The sequence below is a fragment of the Nipponia nippon genome, unplaced genomic scaffold (assembly GCF_047370975.1).
Source record: "Nipponia nippon isolate SJK-2023a ecotype South Korea unplaced genomic scaffold, ASM4737097v1 scaffold_2, whole genome shotgun sequence".
NCBI classification, from domain to species: domain Eukaryota; kingdom Metazoa; phylum Chordata; class Aves; order Pelecaniformes; family Threskiornithidae; genus Nipponia; species Nipponia nippon.
The window spans coordinates 53,295,441-53,314,394 of NW_028262336.1; the positions used below are offsets into that span (position 1 = coordinate 53,295,441).

General features: G+C 37.7%; 1 protein-coding gene across 1 annotated transcript in view; it reads left to right on the forward strand.

Annotated features, from left to right (window-relative positions):
• PUDP (pseudouridine 5'-phosphatase) overlaps positions 1-18,954 on the forward strand; it is a 77,114-nt gene that overhangs the window by 34,346 nt on the left and 23,814 nt on the right. The window contains exon 3 of the mRNA XM_087757029.1: positions 3,973-4,202. Coding sequence (XP_087613155.1) covers positions 3,973-4,202 — 230 coding nt within the window. The remainder of the gene's footprint in view (positions 1-3,972; positions 4,203-18,954) is intronic.

The following is an 18,954-nucleotide window of genomic DNA, read 5'->3' on the forward strand; positions in this document are numbered from 1 at the left end:
GCCATTTGATTATAAAATATGATAATTGAAAAAAAATCATGTAGAAAACAGTGTTGTAATAGTATATAAATAATTAGGTAGGGACTATCGTTAGATCATCTTAGCATAGCATTATTTGGTTTCCTGAACTCTTGCTGTACATGTTTATATTAGTCAATGAAAAGGAAAATGCAACAGTTAGCCCAAGGGTTTTGTTGTTCGATATAAGTCTTAATTTTACTTTGTCAGTTGATCCAGTGTATTAGTCATCGTGGTTTCAGCTGAATCTAAAGAGAACAAACATCACATTGGGAGTCTAATGGAGGAATAATACCTCATTTAAAAAAAAAAATACATATGTTTTTCTGCAACTTTTGGAACAAAACTGCTGATCTCTTCCTTTAAAATGTGTCTGTGATCCCAGAAGAAATAACTCTTTTCTGTTGGTTTAACTAGTTTTCTTCTTTTCCCAAAGTTGTTAACTTCATTGGCGTTTGTGATTAATCGGGTTTTAAAGATGCTAACATTTAAAGTTGATCCTTCTTCTTTTCAGCTTCTGTAACTAAACTCAGCTTACAGTTCTTTTCACCTATTTTTCTTTTCAATAGCCACCAGTGTTTAACTATTACATTTAGAATATAGTAAGCTTCTGTGTCTGTTCTAAAACTTAATATTGAAAAAGACAGAAGAAAGCAACAGTATTTACCTTTTCGATTATTTGAAATGAAAGAGTGCATTTGGAAACAAAGCATAGCAATGTGGGATATTTATTCCTGATTTTTTTATGATTACTGGAAGAATTTATGTTGTACTGCCTAAGATTGTTATTGCATGTGTACCACATTAGGAGTGTATCCTTATGCTGGAAAACCAGCAAAATTTCTTTTGATCATCTTTTTTTTTTTTTTAATCAAAGGTGCTAAAATAAAAAATAAAAAAATAATAAAAAAAAAAGAACTTGCTGCATGTGACTAAACTTTCAGTAGGAGGGGTGGAGGATGGTCCCAGGAAGCCTAGCAGGTCCCTCTGTGATGGATGGGCCTTGATCCCTTACATGGTAGCTACAAGTAAGTTAGAAGTTAGTGAGTTCACAGGAATTTTCACCATACTTCTTCATAGCCATTGAGTTTTTGATTGGTTGTTTTTGATGTAACTGAAGTCTTTGTTTGATTGAAAAATCTATGTAGCTATAGGGGATATAATGGCAAGGTATATGCCAGGGGAAGTTTCTTACAGATCTTTAAAGCAGTTCCCCGCTTTCCCTTCTGTTGACATTTTCTGTAAAAAAAAGCACAAGAAAGATACTAAGAAAGATATTATCTTCCTAATGAAGAATTATATGCTGTATTAGTACAATAATTGTCTCAGTAATTTGATATGGTGGCAAAGTGTCCAGAGCTATACCGGTGGTAATTGATGCAAACAAAAATGGATTTTGTTGATCTATAGCTTTTACAAAGAAATAACAAACCTGGAATGAAAATATTTTTCAACCGCTACTATCTTGAGCTTATTAAGTTATGCTAGCTATTCTTCCATATGCAATTTAATTTTTTTCCACACAGCTGATTTTCCCCTTGTATTTTTTTCCTAATCTATCTTGCTATGTTTACACATATGCAAATAATCAGTTTTTAAATGGCATATTTTTATTAAAGTGCATTTTCTGAATAATGTAAATCTTTGCTCTCTGGAGCTATTAGGGACAGCTGCATTTTAGCTCCCTTGTAGTGAGGGAAGCCAAAAAGAAAAAGTAAACACAAACACACACACTTCCACACACTGAAATCATGATATGTGCTGGGGGAATATAAGAGACAACCCTGAAGAAATAACCTTTCTGCAACAGTGCTTTTCTGTGGCTGGCTACCTCCAATAGAAATGTAGAATAAACATACCCTGTGACAGATGAACTGAAGCTGTGATGCAGTGGGACTGAAGAAAATTAACTATTTGAAAGAGCACAACTTTAGAGAAAACTAACTATATCATAGCAAGGGCATAAGAGATAGGAAAAGTCTTCCTAGTTGTGTAATCTTTAGATGACTTCTTCATATTACTACACATGCAACATGCTAGCCTTGCTAAATGTTGCAGATTATTTAGAATAAATTCCTTTAAATGAATGGATTTTATTTTTAAAAAGAGACATTACTGTGTTACAGTAAGAGAGCTTAGTACTTCCATTAATTTAATATGGACTTACTTCACATGTTTCAGAATGAAGACATAATCTGTATCTGGAACAAAAAGTTAACTTGTATTTAGCATCATATTTCAATGAAGAGGACGGAGTAGCATCATTTGGGAAAAAATGCACTTGCTTAGTATAACCATTTAAGGGGGCATAGGAAGGCTTTAAGATGGGTGATGCATTGACATTAGAGGAGGAATAACACTGTTATTTCTGTCCAGCTGGAAATCTAACATCACAGAACTGCATGTATTTATAGTTTAAAGACTGTCTTCAAATACAAGCATGGAACTGGAAATGTCAGTTATTAATAGGTTGATTAGATTCTGGAGAATAGAGAAGAAATATGCGGAGGGCCACATCTACGCATCATATTTCCAGATAGATGGGTTAGTTAATGCACCTATTTGCTAATCTACGCACTTTGTTATCAATAGTAGTTATAACTTCTCAAAGTTGGGCATATGACTATACTTGGGAAAATGTATTGCAGATAAGATTGTTGTTTATAGAATTATAATGGGGCAGAAAGGCTGGATCACATGGGGAAATGCAAATCAGAGATGCTGGGGTGGCAAAGGAAAGAATTAAATGGACATGAGGAGTAGGAATGTTTTGAGGGAGCAGGGACCAGACATAAGCATGACAGTTAATCAGGAAGGGAATAAGATTCCTTTAGTATAGCCAGGCATGAAAAGTAGGATAAGAATTCATGCAGTTGGAAGATGAAAACAAAGAACTGTTTTCAACTTTGTTCAAAGAGCCAAAAGTCAACTGGGGGCTTATCTACCTGAAACCAATATCCTATGTCCAGTACAGTTTGGATTCATGCCAAGAAGCAGATTTTACAGATATGGAGGGATTTTCTCTTGTGACTTGGTAAAGACCAAATGTCCACTCGGACATCCAATCTCGTTCACTATTAGACGCTGCTAATTGTTTTGTCTGGGAGAGGTATCCAGCATTTAGAATGCTGCAGCGAAGAAGCACTGAAACCTCTGCATAGGAAAGTCAAAACTTGCACCGAATAATGAAGTATGTTTCCCTCTTACACAGACTGCTGTGTTTTCACTGTTCTCTACATTAACCTTCCCTAGAAGACTGGATTGGATTGAAGTTTCTACCCATTAGGCTTGAGGTGTTCATTACTCTGGGTTCACAGCATCAATAGATAAAGCTCTGGTATTGACAACTGTGACTGACAGCTCCCCCTCCTCTGCCCAGTGTTACTTGTTTTAGTAATTGCAAAAGAGAGAAACTGAGCTCTCTCAGGGGCTGGTTTAAGCCAGTTGGACACCTGCTTCAGAAATTAAAACTATACCATTCAGTGAGAAGAGTATATTTCTTTGACTTTGATTTCTTTTTTTTTTTTTTTTTTTTTTTTCAGGAGCATAACTCTATGTATAAAAGAAAATGTGCTCCTATGTGCTTTTTTCTCACAGAGAGTTTGAAATAATAAACATACATAATGTTGGGGACATTGTTTAATGAGCTTCTGGTGGGTGTACTTATGCAATGATGTTGAACCCATTTTTGGCATGTTTTGAGAAAAGCATCATTTGATGACAGAACAAGTATATACCTTGAGGAATGTTCCATGATTTCTGTGTGGAGGAGGAGTGTTTCAGATATAGCAAGAATTTTCTTCTACACTAACTGACTGAAATAAGTTGTTATATTCGGTAAGACAACATTGTTGAAATACTGCTAAATGTATTGTAAGTAAGTATAAATATTAATACATATACTTACATATATGCATATATATATAAAATAAAATGTATATATTTGTCTTGCAGGGGTTGATAAGCTGATCCGTCATTTACACAAACATAACATACCCATAGCTGTTGCCACCAGCTCAGCTGAAGTGACATTTCAGATGAAAACAGCCAGACACAAAGAATTCTTTGGTCTTTTTCATCATATTGTGTTGGGAGATGACCCCGAGGTGAAGTGTGGCAAGCCACAGCCTGATGCATTTCTAGTTTGTGCAAAGAGATTTCACCCTCCTGCACCTCCAGTGAAGGTAAGAAGGGGAGGGAACAAATTAACTGAAAAGTTAGGAATATTCTGTTTGGGCTATATTTGCATATTTTTTTTTTTTAATGTGATAAATACTTAGGTTAAGATTTAATATGAACATTATAAAAATCAGCAACCTCTGTTTTCAAAGGTGTTTATGTTGTTGAAGCAAGAGATTGTTGGAAAGCGTCATTCCTCCCCACTATGTATGATGTTTGCAATGCAGATTGCTCTGATTTACTACATGGTAGCGTGCAGTAATAGGAAAGTGTAATGATTTTCTGCTCTATGCATAAATCTGCAAACTTAACTTCACTACTCAAAGTTTGGAAACAGTTATTTAAACATAGATCAGGTTGATCAGGCTGATTTACCTCTTAAGTGTCTAAACATTAAAGATACTTCTTTGTAAAGCGGACATATATTTTTTCCTAAGCCATCTCTTTCCTCTTGCATTCTGAATCTCTGAGATCATAATTCTTGTTTCATGATTTAAAACTGATCAGGTTGAGCAATCTTTCTCAAATAGTAGAGGTGTTTAGTTTCTCTCTCTGATACATAACTTTACAAACTTGATTCTGAAATAGAAATCCCTAGGGAGAATATTTGAAAGATAAATTGAGAGTTAGTTAAAATAATGGTTTTGCTTTTATTTTAAATTAAATTGCCTTTCTCCTTAAACTATTTTTCGCACTTCTTGTCTATTCCTGAGTGGAACATACGTTCTGAAGTTTTGGAGTTTCATTACTGCAGAAAAGTGCATTTTTAAGGAACAACTTTAGGTGGATTAAACTCTGATTACTGTTTTCTCAGTAGGATTATTGAGGAAAAAATGGTTACACAAATACATATGGAGTGATTAGCTAAGATTCTTCAGCTTTTCATACTTCAAGTTCTCACCCAGAGTCTAAATAGTATTTGCGTTGCCTGGGAATACGAAGTGAAGTAAGTTTGGTGCAACGTGGCATACAATGAACAGTGTTAACCAACAGTGTTGGTTTTGGTTTTTGTTTTTTCTGTTGCAAGTTCTGTTGACATTCTGTGTGTGTGCATCAACGTCACTGGGAAACTTAGATGTTCGGAAAAGATACACCAAATGTACATAATCATGTTCTTGCTGATGGCGGTTGTATGGACGTGTTAGGTACTTGTGTGAGTAGGTCTTGTATGTATGGTATGTTCCAAATGTTGAAGAATCTGAGCAGCAAGGCTCAGCAGCAATCTCACCTTAGAGTCAAGTAGTTATGAATTTTGAACGTGTTAATACTCAATTGAGAGCAAATATTGGGCAAATATTGGGAAGCAGCCCAAGGTTTTGGAGGGAGTAAGAGGGGAGTTGAAAAAAAGCTTAAACCACAGCTTAATCTTGCTTTCATATGAAATTATTCTTTCTTGCTTAACTATATGTCTAGGGAACAAAAAATCAGGGTATGTTCCTGTAATGCTGTATGGTGTGTTTTTTGTGAAACAGGATCAGAGGTATGTAATGCATACTTCTCAATTGGATGGAGTTGTGACTATAAGCTGTTCTGTAATTCTGAAAGTAAAAGAGCATAAAGTATTGAGAATTTGTGTAAAGCAGGGTCATAATTGGTATTGTATCTGAAGGAGAGGTAAGGAGATTGAATGTCAGCTGTGTTAATGACAAATTAAACTATTATTTCATGTGAGGAGCCTAATACTAATGTCCAGAGGGACAGCTTCCCCAAAGCTCTTAGTTTATTTGGCTCTATTTCAGAAAATTCACAAGGTGGTAATAATTAAAAAGGACAAAAACATTAAAAAAAACAAAACAAAACAAAACCAAGCAACAACCAATAAAAAAGTGACGCTGTGTTGTAGATATTTTTATTTATTCAGCAGTAAGTAGCCTTAGCTGTGTTAACAGTGAAAAAATATTTGAAGATAATAGTGGCATCTGTATTACGCTTAATAATTTTAAACCTAACACTGGCAACTCCACCACTAAACCATGACCCTAAGTGCCACATCTACACATCTTTTAAATCCCTCCAGGGATGAGGACTCAACCGCTTCCCTGGGCAGCCTGTTCCAGTGCCTGACTGCCCCTTCAGTGAAGAAAGTTTTCCTAATATCCAACCTAAACCTTCCCTGGCACAACTTGAGGCCATTTCCTCTTGCCCTATCGCTTGGGAGAAGAGACCAACCCCCACCTTGCTACAGCCTCCTTTCAGGTAGTTGTAGAGAATGATAAGGTCTCCCCTGAGCCTCCTCTTCTCCAGGCTAAACAACCCCAGCTCCCTCAGCCGCTCCTCATGGGACTTGTGGTCTAGACCCTTCACCAGCTTCATTGCCCTTCTCTGGACATGCTCCAGCGCCTCAAGGTCCTTCTTGTAGTGAGGGGCCCAAAACTGAACGCAGTATTTGAGGTCCGGCCTCACCAGTGCTGAGTACAAGGGGATGATCACTTCCCTGGTCCTGCAGGCCACACTATTTCTGATGCAAGCCGGGATGCTGTTGGCCTTCTTGGCCACCTGGACACACTGCTGGCTCCTATTCAGTCAGCTGTCGACCAACACCCCCAGATCCTTTTCTGCCAGGGTAGCTCTCCAGCCACTCTTCCCCAAGCCTGTAGTGTTGCATGGGGTTGTTGTGACCCAAGTGCAGGACTCGGCACTTCGCCTTGTTGAACCTCATACAGTTGGCCTCATCCCATTGATCCAGCCTGTCCAGATCCCTCTGTAGAGCCTTCCTACCCTCCAGCAGGTCAACACTCCTGCCCAACCTGATATGCACTTGGAGAGGACTTCAACTTGGAAGTCATACAATGTAGCCATAGAAGGCCAAATCCAGAATTTAGCTGTAGTGGTGTACCGGCCTGTGAGTGTTGCTCTGCAGGCATACTTCTACAAGAAGGCAGTTCTAAAAATGGATATGATGTCTGCTTTACTAACATTGAAGGATGTCATAATTGTCCATATGGGAATTTCTTAAATGTTGACCTTTTAGTTTGCAGTCTTCGGTTAACTAGGAATTTAATAAGCATAATGATGAAACCATAGCACAGGAATTTTGAACAAGGTACATCCTGCAAATTCAGCCTAGGTCTTAGGATCTTGTGATGCATGAAGTTTCATATGAACTTCCAACACTAGTAACAATGCACTGTCATATGAGTAATTAATTAAATCAGTCAAGTAATCAGAATGTGATCTGCAGATTAAATACTAGAAATTTTGTCTTTTACTAAAATTCAGGTTTGTTTTGGTTTTTTTTTTAAATACATGCCAAAATCTGCTCTCAAATACACAGATGCAACTCATAAGAGAACCAGCTGGAGCTGTACATATGTAGAAATAATGTGTGTTTGAATATTGTAGACATTTTAGGCCACAATGTTCAAAACACCATGTTCTTTTCCATACATTTTATTTAGGCAATTGAAGAAAAAAATGTTTCAAAGTATTATTTTTGTTTGGGCTTTTTTATTATTTTCCTACCTTTATATGATCATAATTTGGAAAATAAGTTTTTTCATATTTTTCTAGAATTAGTTACTTAGTATTTTACTATGTTTCAAATTTTTGCATCACAAATTCCTTTTAGGGGAACCTTTAAAATGTGCTGCAGAGGCAAAATCGGAGTTTCATTGATAACACTACTGTGAAAGTTGATAAATTCAGCTATATATGCCAAGGGATGTCAAAGACAACAAGAAGGGCTTCTGTAAGTATATAGAAGACAAAAGGAAGACTAGGGAACACGTGGGCCCATTGCTCAATGAGATGGGGGACTTGGTTACACAGGACATGAAAAAGGCTGAAGTACTGAATGTAGCAAGTCAGGAATGCCAGGTCCCAGAGGCGAGGGGGACAGGTTGGAGCAAGGAAGATGTACCCTTTGTGAAAGAGGATCAGGTCAGGGAATACATAAGCAAACTGGACATGAATAAGTCCATGGGCCCTGATGGGATGCACCCACAAATGCTGAGGGAGCTGGCAGATGTCACTGCAAGGCCACTCTCCGTAATCTTTGATCCATCATGGTGACTGGGAGAAGTGCCTGAAGACTGGAGGAAAGCAAATGTCACTGCTATCCGCAAGAAGGGCAAGAAGGAGGATCCAGGGAACTACCGGCTGCTCAGCCTCACTTCGATCCCTGGAAGGTGATGGAGCAACTAATCCTGAAAACCCATTTCCAGACACCATAAGGAGAAGCAAATCATCAGGAGTAGTCAGCATGGCTTCACCAAGGGGAAGTCTTGCTTGACCAATTTGATAAATTTCTATGATGAAGTGACTGGCCTGACAGATGAGGGGAGAGCAGTGGCTGTTGTCTACCTGGACTACGGTAAAGCCTTTGACACTCTCTCGCATAAGATCTTCTTAGAGAAGCTGTGGGTGTATGGGCTGCGTGAGCAGTGAGGTGTCTGAACAACTGAGCCAAGAGGGTGGTGATCAGCAGTGCAAAGTCTAGTTGGATGCCAGTGACTAGCGGTGTGCCCCTGGGGTCAGTACTGGGTCCAATCTTGTTTAACATCTTCATTAATGACCTGGTTGATGGGGCAGTTTGCTGATGAAGAGAAAAGAATGCTGAGGGGGATCTTATTAATGTATGTAAATATCTGAAGGGAGAGTGTAAAGAAGACAGAGACAGGCTCTTTTCAGCGGTGCTCAGTGACAGAACCAGAGGTAATGGGCACAAACACAGGAGGCTCTGTCTTAGCACAAGGAAACACTTTTTTACTGTGAGGGTGACTGAGCACTGGCAGAGGTTGCCCAGAGAGATGGTGGAGTCTCACGTGTTGGAGATGTTCAAAAGCCATCTGGACATGGTCCTGGGCAACAGGCTCTAGGTGTCTCTGCTTGAGCAGGGGGGTTGGACCAGATGACCTCCAGACATCCCTTCCAACCTCAATCATCCTGTGATTTGGTGATGCACTTCACAGATTTGATCTGGGCAAAAAAAATAAGGAAACAAAAGTGCTTTTGCTAAACAATATTTTTCTGTTCCATTTTGATTTAAAAGGCTCAAATTATTTAAAATCATGTTTTTGGAATTTATAAATATTAGAATATTAATTTGGCTTTAAAAGAGTTCATAAAAACCTTGCTGTTTGTGTGTTTCTATGTGTATTTGTATATGAGATATATATATCAACTATAACTTTTCAATGTTATCTTGAAACAATTTTGTTTCATAGTAACAAAAATGTTATGCTACTAAATTTATTTCAAACACGGCCCTAACTCAGAGGGTTTCAGACATTCCCATGCAAACATTTATACATACTTCCGATATACTCATGCCATTAAAAACACGTGAATTATTTATTTACCTTCTTGAGGATGTGGCAGGTCAAGGCCTTTCTTTCCAGTATTTTGGTTGTGTTGCCTAATAGCTTTTCTGTAAAATAAAGGACCTTACTAGTAGTGTAATTTAAAAACAAACAAATACTATTTATATCCATTGTTTAAAAAGAAGAAAAGATTGTAGTAATACAAATGGTCATAACTCTCTTATGAAGAATCAATCTGTTCTATTTAAAAAGTTCCAAGTGATGTAAATCATCGCCTTAATTTAAAACACTATTTCTTTGCAGTTTCTTCCATTTGTAATTAATTAATTGATCCCACAGTTACGAATAATCTCTCTACCAAATCTAGTGAGAGCTCATTAAAATTTTTCAGACTGATTAAATGGCATTAGGATTTATGAGTCTCAGTGGACTTTTTATGTCATAGAAAAGAGAAGTTCAAAGAGAAATTGAGACTTTTTTGCTACAAAAGATGTAGTGAAAGAGTAATAGAGATTCGGAACGTTATGACCATTTTGTAGCTTTAGTCTATATTGTAGAAGGAAAACAGAGGGTAAAGGAGGCTGATTTAGCAGTTAACGTGACTATCATTATTGTGAGCTTGTGTAAAAAGGATGCCAAAATCTCTTTTTTATTTCTTACCCACTCTCATTTTTTTCCTTTTTCTACTTCCCCCCCCTCCAACTGCACCACTTCTAGTGTATGCATGTAGTGTATGTATTTCACTTACTATGGTTTTCAGATAAATAGTTATTTTACTAGTGTTGTTTCTGTTACTCCTTGTGTATAGCTGGAGGTTGAATTTATTAGGAGTACTTTAAATAAGGTACAGAAATTACAAAGGCATGAACAGCCGTTCTAGGTGGCGTATTGAGCTGTAAATTGGAGTCCCTGCTGTTGAAATAATTTATTTTAGTCATCATAAATCGCCTCTTTTCCATTTTATTAATAAATTGACTTGCAGTCTTTCCTGAATGTTTACAATTCACAAATCAGACATTGTATTTTAGAAATAACAAAAGCATTAAATGTAAAAATACATAGACATTTTTCAACATAGTTCAAACTGACATCAATAGCTGTCTTTTCAACCTTGACTCTAGTCTGTCCTTTGAATAAGCCTATATTCCCAATTTTTCCTCAGCTGAAACACTCTTCTAAACAGCTGTTCATGGTATAAACCATTCTGATTTACCCATGCTCTGCTGTCTTATTTCCTTGGACTCACAATTTTTACCAGTTATCTTAGCATATTGATAGATATTTGCTTCTCCCAGTGATATAGCCTGCAATCATAATGGTCATAGTACACCTGACTTAAAGCGTTAGGCTGCATTCAGTGGCACACATGAAGTAGAGTTTGTAGTAGATCACTGTTGTTCACATCCACTGCGGTCTGTACAGAAGCAGATACAGCATGTGCCAGCAGCCACTTACTGCGTGAAGAGGGACCAGTGTTGCTCCACGCCTCTTTCTAGCTGCTAGTGTCTTTTGACGTAGAAGGCAGAATTTGTGCTTTCTTTTTGGAAGCCACTTGACTTTCTTGTCTGTACTGATGTAATTACAGTTCATTCATTAATTCAAATTAGGCAGTTGATGGGTTAGAGCCAATAAAGAACTTCCTGTGTCGTCTGATTTCTGGGTGCCAACTCCTGTGTAGCCAGGCAGTTAGTACACTGACTGAAGTCTGGCATGTTTGAGTTTTTCTGGTGTGTATGTTTTCTTGTTGGGCTTTTTTGGAGATAATTTCCTCGCTGCTTGCACAGAGTGCTCCTTTGAAGTCCCTTATCTGCAAGGTTGTACTCCCTCAGCATTCTCGTTAGCCTAGCACCTTGGGCTGCACAGTGTCCAACTTCCAAACAGAGCAGAGAAGACTGTCCCTTGGCAGCAGTGTGTTGTGTGGTGGGGATGGTGCTCCCTGGGAGGTGGTGGAACTGCTAAGCAACTGGTTCATTGCCATGAGAGCTTGAAACCGCTGCTCCTGCGGGCATGCTTAAATTTGCAGCAAAAGCAGAATTCATTTTCTTGACACGTTTAGATTACATATGGTAGATTTTACTGTTACTGTATGTGGGGTGATTGGGAGTGAATGAAGTATGTCGCATCATTTGTGTGTACCCAGATTAGTTTAGTTGTTCCATGCAAACACACCCTTAACTCTTGAGAGTGGATAGCAAGTGAAATCTGAAAGGGTGTATCTATTGGCTTGAAAACAGGACATCTCCACTTGTCTGCCTTCTAACCAAGATGAGGTGCCAAATTCAGTAGGAACCTCCCTTTCTGACTTTATAGTTTTTTGAGAAACAAAGTTTTTGCTTGCATGTGTGTATCCAAAATTGCCCAATCTCAACAGCTTCTGTCTGTTTCTCGGGAACTAAACATCTCTTGCAGTTAGTCTTTTGTAAAGCATAATTGGAAAAGTAGTCCCAGCACATTCCTAAAATGTCAAGAAAAATTGTCTCCATAGAGAACATAACAGCAATCTGGGACTTCTGTTTTCTTTTTAAAGCAGATCAGAAGAGAGGGTTGTCCTTATCTTGTCCACTGTGTGGAATACTTACTCAAAAAATTGGGGAAAACAGCTTTTTGAGCACTCTTCAACCTGAGGAAGAAGGAAACCTTCAGTCTTTCAGTTTTTGGGTTTCCTTGGGGATTGTCCTGATTACCACACGGTACACCAGCTGTTTGCTCAGGGAGGTTCTTGACTAGAACTTTTTCCTGAATTCATAAAGTCTTTACTTTTCTTACTCTGCAGTGTGACTGAAGACTTATTTCTAGATGGCAAGTTGTGATTTGAGTATTTAGTATGTGGTGCTCGCCAAGCTCTTCAATTCCTGCTACTGTGGGGCGGCACAAAACAATAAACAGCATAACTTTTTTCCACATTCCGCCCCTGGAGAAGGTGTTGATTTCAGACAGACACTGGAGAAATGTAAAGGAATAAATTATTACTAAATTATACCTTTAAATTGCCTATTAGGCAATTTAAAGTAAGTAGGTATTGAACAATGTAGAGTTTTACATGTTAAGACCTCCATCTTGAAATACTGCTACAAGCTTACAGCTTGGGATGCCAAGATCATGCTCTTAGGGTCTAGAGCACATGTCTTAGGAGGAGGCACTGAGGGAGCTGGGGTTGTTTAGTTTGGAGAAGAAGAGGCTGAGGGGAGACCTTATTGCTCTCTACAATTACCTGAAGGGAGGTTGTAGTGGGGTGGGGGTCGGTCTCTTCTGCCTAGTGACAAGTGATAGGACGAGAGGAAACGGCCTCAAGCTGTGCCAGGGGAGGTTTAGGTTAGATATTAGGAAAAGCTTCTTCACCAAAAGGGTAGTCAGGCATTGGAACAGGCTGCCCAGGGAAGTGGTTGAGTCTCCATCCCTGGAGGTATTTAAAAGACGGGTAGACGTGGCACTTAGGGACATGGTTTAGTGGTGGACTTGGCAGTGCTAGGTTAACGGTTGCACTTGATGATCTTAAGGGTCTTTTCCAACCTTAACGATTCTATGATTCTATGATCACAGCACTCTAGTGGAATGTACTTTTTACGTGATATGCTGCTGGACAGTCTGTTGGCTGAATCCTTTACCTTCCTCAGCTTCTAAATAGTCTAAGCATGTAGCCCTTATTTGTTTCTCCCAGGCTGGATGAGGAAGGCTGTGATTATAAGCTCAGCCTCCAGCTTCGTAAGTATAATGGACATGGCTGTAGAGAGAAGAATGTGAGATATTTCACCACATCTAACAATCGAGGACTTCTGAAGATCTGCTATACACGTGCACCTTTTCCCTAAATTCATAATAGGTCACTATTTTATATTTACAAGACAACTAAAGGAAGGAGTCAGTTATAAGGTTGTTGGTTTTGTTTTGTTTTCAATTATCATGCTCTCAGTTCACATGGTTGATTTTCTTCCTTTCTCTTCTCCTGAGGCGTGTGTGCTTGCGTGTGCGTACCACCCCGCCCCCCATGCTGGCAGTCTTTATTATATATTTGTGGAAGAAAAATGAGATGTTGCATGGCTTGAAAGTAATTTAGCTCTTAAGTGTTCCAGACGTTGCCCTTGTTACTGCAGTGCATGTTTATTTATGGATGTATTTGTCTTAGGGAGATGAAAAAAGTAATTGAAATTCCATGCAAAAAATAACCTGGTCAAGGTTTGCTTTCACTTAATGTATCTGATTGGAAGAGGAAAGAAGGATTATAATTGGTTCTTAGTCTTTGGGGTACCCTACTTGGGGGGGTGGGGAGGCAGGAATATTTTTTTTTCCCTTGCATTTGTCTTGATAATGTATCAAGTAGCTGCTAAGGGACTTGATGAAATGTGATGCAGAATAATAAATTATGTTCTGCAGCCTTCTTTGCTTCTACGTGAGGTGAGTATGTAAGCACAAAGAGACTGGTACACCTCCAAATTCTAAAAGCATTATATTCAGATTAGCAGGTCACTGGAGAGGCGTTGCTAATTGTTTTAGGGAACTCATTATGGGTATTATCACATATTAATTATGCATGGTAAGTAGTAAAAAAGAGGGGGGAAAATCCTTCTTTTATGATAAATTGCTCACTGAGTTATCTTTTCTTTCTTTCAAGACCTTGAGCGTTTTTTGGAGATGCTAAACAGAGCAGTCATTGAATAATTAGATTTTAATTAACAAGAATTTTCACAAAAAAAATGTTTTCAATGTCTTTTGGGTTATAGCAAGCATGAATAAATCTTCTTTCAAAAAGATCTAGTGCACTGATCCTCTCTGTATCTCAAGTTACCTTTGTAATCACCCCAGAGCCTGTTGTAACAATGCTTTTGAACAGTTTCAGGACAAACAATGAAGACTGAAACAAGGAATTGTGTTGTTAGCAGTATTTTTTGGTTGCTTCTTTGTAAATTATTGTCATGGGGAGACCTCTGGAAACCTTTGAAAAACTAAGGTCAACTATGTGTTGTTTTAATGCACTAAGGCTGGGGGAGGGAGAGTTCATTTGTTTGCTTCTTTCTTTGTTTTTGTTCAAGTTACTTGCAGTTTGTAGAGATGTGGTTGTAGGTAATTTTCAGAGAGCTGGTATTTGTGGCAGGTTATGCTTATTCTGTTGTGTGGTAAAGAATTTGTAAGAGTCTGGTTTTTTGGCGTGCTTGCGGAAAATCTACATAGAGGACCATCAATTAACACTGACAAATTATTTATAGTCTAAACAGGGCAAAGCATTTTGCTCAGGCTGATTGCTGTATCACAAAATAAGTGTACTTACAAGATGATTACAAAGTGTACTCCATAAAGCAATGCTTGAGATTTTTTTTTTTATTGTTATTGTGATAGACTGGTGGTATAAAGATAAAAGACCTTGTAGCACACACAAGAGCTGAAGAAGTGACAGCTTTATCTGCTAAAAAAGGATACTTAACATTTCCATTCCAGCATCTCTTTATCTTAGAATAATAGCATGATTCAAAGCCAAGAAAGAAATGGTTCACGTTAAGCTTCAGTAAGACTGAAGTGATTCTGATTTAAAGTAGAAAACGATTCCAAGCAGTGGTAGAAATGCTGTCCTCCTATTCCACCAAAGAAAGCTTTTCTTTTTTGTCTAAATAGTGCTGAATATAGGAATTGCTGTTCATGCTCAGATTCAGTGTCCATCTTATGTGGTACCATCTCTGATGACAGCTAATACCAGAGGCTTAATAATTGCCTTTTAGCTAGAGGGGGTTAATTTATCCACTTAAATTCTGTTGCTCCCATATCAATTACTTGAAGGCTCTTTTTTTTTTTTTTTTTTTAAAAAAAAGGGCTTCAGTAACCCTTTCACAGTATTTGTTTTTTTTCTTGATGCTGATGCCTACCTGGGACAATGAATTCTGTAAATCTTTTGCATATGTTCTGAATTTTTCACCTTTTAACTTTTTCGAACGTCAGGGGTTTTTTTTATGTTATGAGTGAGAAAGATAAGAGGTAATTGATCTGCCACTCAGTATTTTAAGTACTACTCATCACATCCCATTTTATTTCTTGTTCCATAAGTAAAACACTTTACAGTCTGTTCAGACTCTCACCATCTGAAAGGGTTGTGTTTGGGATTTTTTGGGGGGGATGGTAGGTGGTGGTGGGTGTTTTTTATTTTTTTTTTTTTTTTCCTTCATAAGCATTCTGATTGCATTTCTTCAGACCTTTCCTGTCAAAAACATTTTAACATAGAATAATGACTGTGGCATACAGTACATAGAGTATTCCAGATGAGACAGTATTATATATGTCTATGAATACATACGATATCACCCAAGCTCTGAGTTTTCACTGAGCTGTCTACAGTGATGTCCAGTACTTAAACTGAATGTTACAAGATGTACATGTCACTTATTTTTTTCCAGCTAATGTGTATTGCTTACATTTCTTGGCCATTTTCTTTCATTTGACACTTGACTGTCCAGTAGACTACCTTGTCACTCCAAGTTTCTTACAGATCTTTCTTATCCCAGCTAACCTACATATCTTTGTGTCATCAGCAGATTTTACCAAGTATAGAGGTAAGGATTAATAGTCAATAATTTCCTGAGTAACACCAGAATTCTTTTAAAATGCATTTACAACTACTTTCTAAAATAGTAGCATGGTAATGAGAAATGGTTTTTAATGTTAGTAACTCCTTCACTTCATAGTTTAGTTGCTTCAAAGCCTCAGGGTCTTGCTGACTAGCAAAGACTAGCTGTTGAGATTTCATCCATTACTGAAAATATCTTCTGTTACAGAACATGTTTTCCTCCATTAGGAAATGGTCCTTTTTCTCCTGAACAGTTACCTGGTCACAGTGATCCATTCACTTGCTGTCTCCAGAACACATTATTGCATCCTGCAGCTTCAGACTAAAGAGTGGAAGCATTAGAGGTTGCAGCCTGTTGTCCTGAGCTTCAAAGCTATTACAGACTCAAAATATTACTGATTCAAAAAAAGTGCCATGGGCAAAAAGCATAATAGTATGTAACTTATCTTACAGCTTTCCACTTTCAATAATGCAGTTATCTCAAGAGAATGCCAACAGAACCTTTTATTCTACGAAGAATGATCATGTATCTTAGGTAGAATGCAATTGCAGTTTTAAGATTAGCTATGATATATCCTTTGAAGACTGCTTTCAGTTGTGAGTTTTTAACTTTTCAGGCTGAAAATTTTTGTTGAGAAGATTTTTTTTCTTAAACTTCAGCAAAAAGTGTTTGCGATTATTATTATTTTAATGTTTTCTTCAGAAGATAATAATATTTTCTAATTATAGTAATAACTAATACAATGGTCAAATGATAACTTCCATAAAGAGTTAAATAGTGTAGAGCAGGTGTTTGAAGTTTGGGAAGCTGAGAGTCCTGCAGTCAGGTGTTCTAGGAGTCAGGAATAATGCTATGACGCTACCATACTATGACCATTACTAGACCTGGGAATGCTCCTGAGTTTCCTGATGGTTGTGTGCCATGGCTGCTCACTATGTACATCATATTTGTATTTAAGTACACATTAAACCCTGAGGGGAAAAAAAAAGCATCATCACGCTGGATAATAGGCATAGAGCCTGCTCTGGACAACTGTCAGAGCACTATGAAATATATATAAACATCTGACTAAGAAGTATAGACATAGCTTGAAGAAACTAATCAATCCCTCCTGACACACAGTGACTGGCATTTATTTAATGAATGCTGTGGCTTTTTTAGTGAACAAAGTTCCAAGTTCCTGTTTTTGGATGTCAAGCAAGTATTGTCCCTCAATTCTCCTCAGAGTTAAAGAGTTAACAGAGGTCATTTCTGATAGAATTAAATGAATCAGCCAGCTCTGCATTAGCTTTCAGCTGTATTGTCTGCTGCCCTGGTCCAGCAAGGAGCAAAAGTGGTTTAAGCAAGACAAATTTCAGTTAATAGCTCAGCAATAAGAAGCAGAGGAAGAAGAGAATGTACCAATGATTCCTGAAAGAGTGTTTTTTTAAAGATACTGCTGAAGAAGGATGAAGAGTGTAGGCACAGAGGTCAGCATGATATAAGACATACAGCTGAAAGTGGGAGAAAGAGATAAAGAACGCAATTAAGTGAAAGGATAGAAGATGTCTAGGGAGTAGAAGGAAATAAAAGCAAGACATACAGTAATTGTGGGTGAGATAATATAGGGCCTTGAAGGTGAAAATGAAAACTTGAATTTGTGACTGCATTAAGTAATGTATATAGCTTCATTATAAATTATGAAGAGTTAATAGTGTGCAGTAGCCCATTTGTCCTTAATGCTTTCCCAAACATTTTTTAGGGAGTGTAGATGAAGAGTGAGGAAACAGTAGATAAGTTAATGATGTATATACTGAAATAGTAAAAGCATTTACTTTTTTGAGGCTAAGCATTCTGTCTCAAGAGGACTGGTAGATGATGTGACAGGGCTAACATTACAGCAAAAACTCTTCAAACATTTAGGATACTACATGTCTAAATTTAAAATCTCATTAAGATAGTGGAAAGAGTCAGCTGCAAATGTGTGCTTTGGTGTCTCTCTCAAAGTAAAGAGGTTTTCTTTAGAAACACTGATGTCAGAGTTTCATCTTCTATTCTGTCTTGCATTAACTAGTAATTCTAAGGCATTTGGACAATTTATTACTGTCCCTTTCTCCTGTCACTTGATTTTTTTCTTAGCATCTTAGCAATCAGTTGAAGACCAAGTACGCTTGAAAGATGATGGTTGACTTTGAGTAGGTTGGTGGAAGACTGTTTTACTGGTATCTTACTATTTACAGCTCTTCTTTACAGCTGTGGTGTTAGTACATGACAGCCTTAAATTTCTTTAAGATGATTAATATTAAGTGGAATAACTTTCTTCTTGTTTCTCTAATGTTTTGGGAACTGATTTTGTTTTAATAATACAGTGTTAATGAAGGATGAATAAAACATTCCATAAGTCGATTATTCAGAAAAGGCCTTCAGTGTAGTTTCTCTCAGAAATTTTGAAATGTATCCATTCTTTGCAGGAACAATTCAGTCTAACCAGCTGTCACACCATTTTTAAAAATCTGTGAGCTGAGTCCTTAGCTTCTCTGTCTGAGTAGAGTATGTGATCTGGCTTTGTGTAAAGTGATTACGAGTAAGAGCTCCAGGCTCAACATCAGTCCAAGGATGAAGAAATCCATCACACAATGCTATATTTTAATAAAAGGATTTCAGTTACTCGGCAGTATGAAGACATAATAATGCTTGTGACATGCTGTGCTGTATTGCTTTAGGATCAGACTGAACATTGGAATAATAGCAGCATCGAGAAGAAAGAAAAAAATAGGATGTCTGATTTGAGCATCTCTTTTTCTCCTATTGATTTCTATATTTAGTGTAGTGTGTGGTATGCCAGGCCCTAGTTATAAAGACCTGTGAAAGAAACTACTTGGACTCCTGGTCTTGCATTTTAGAATCAAGCAGCATGTGATACATAAACTTGCATAGAATTGGATAGATCCCAAGGAAGATCTGCCACA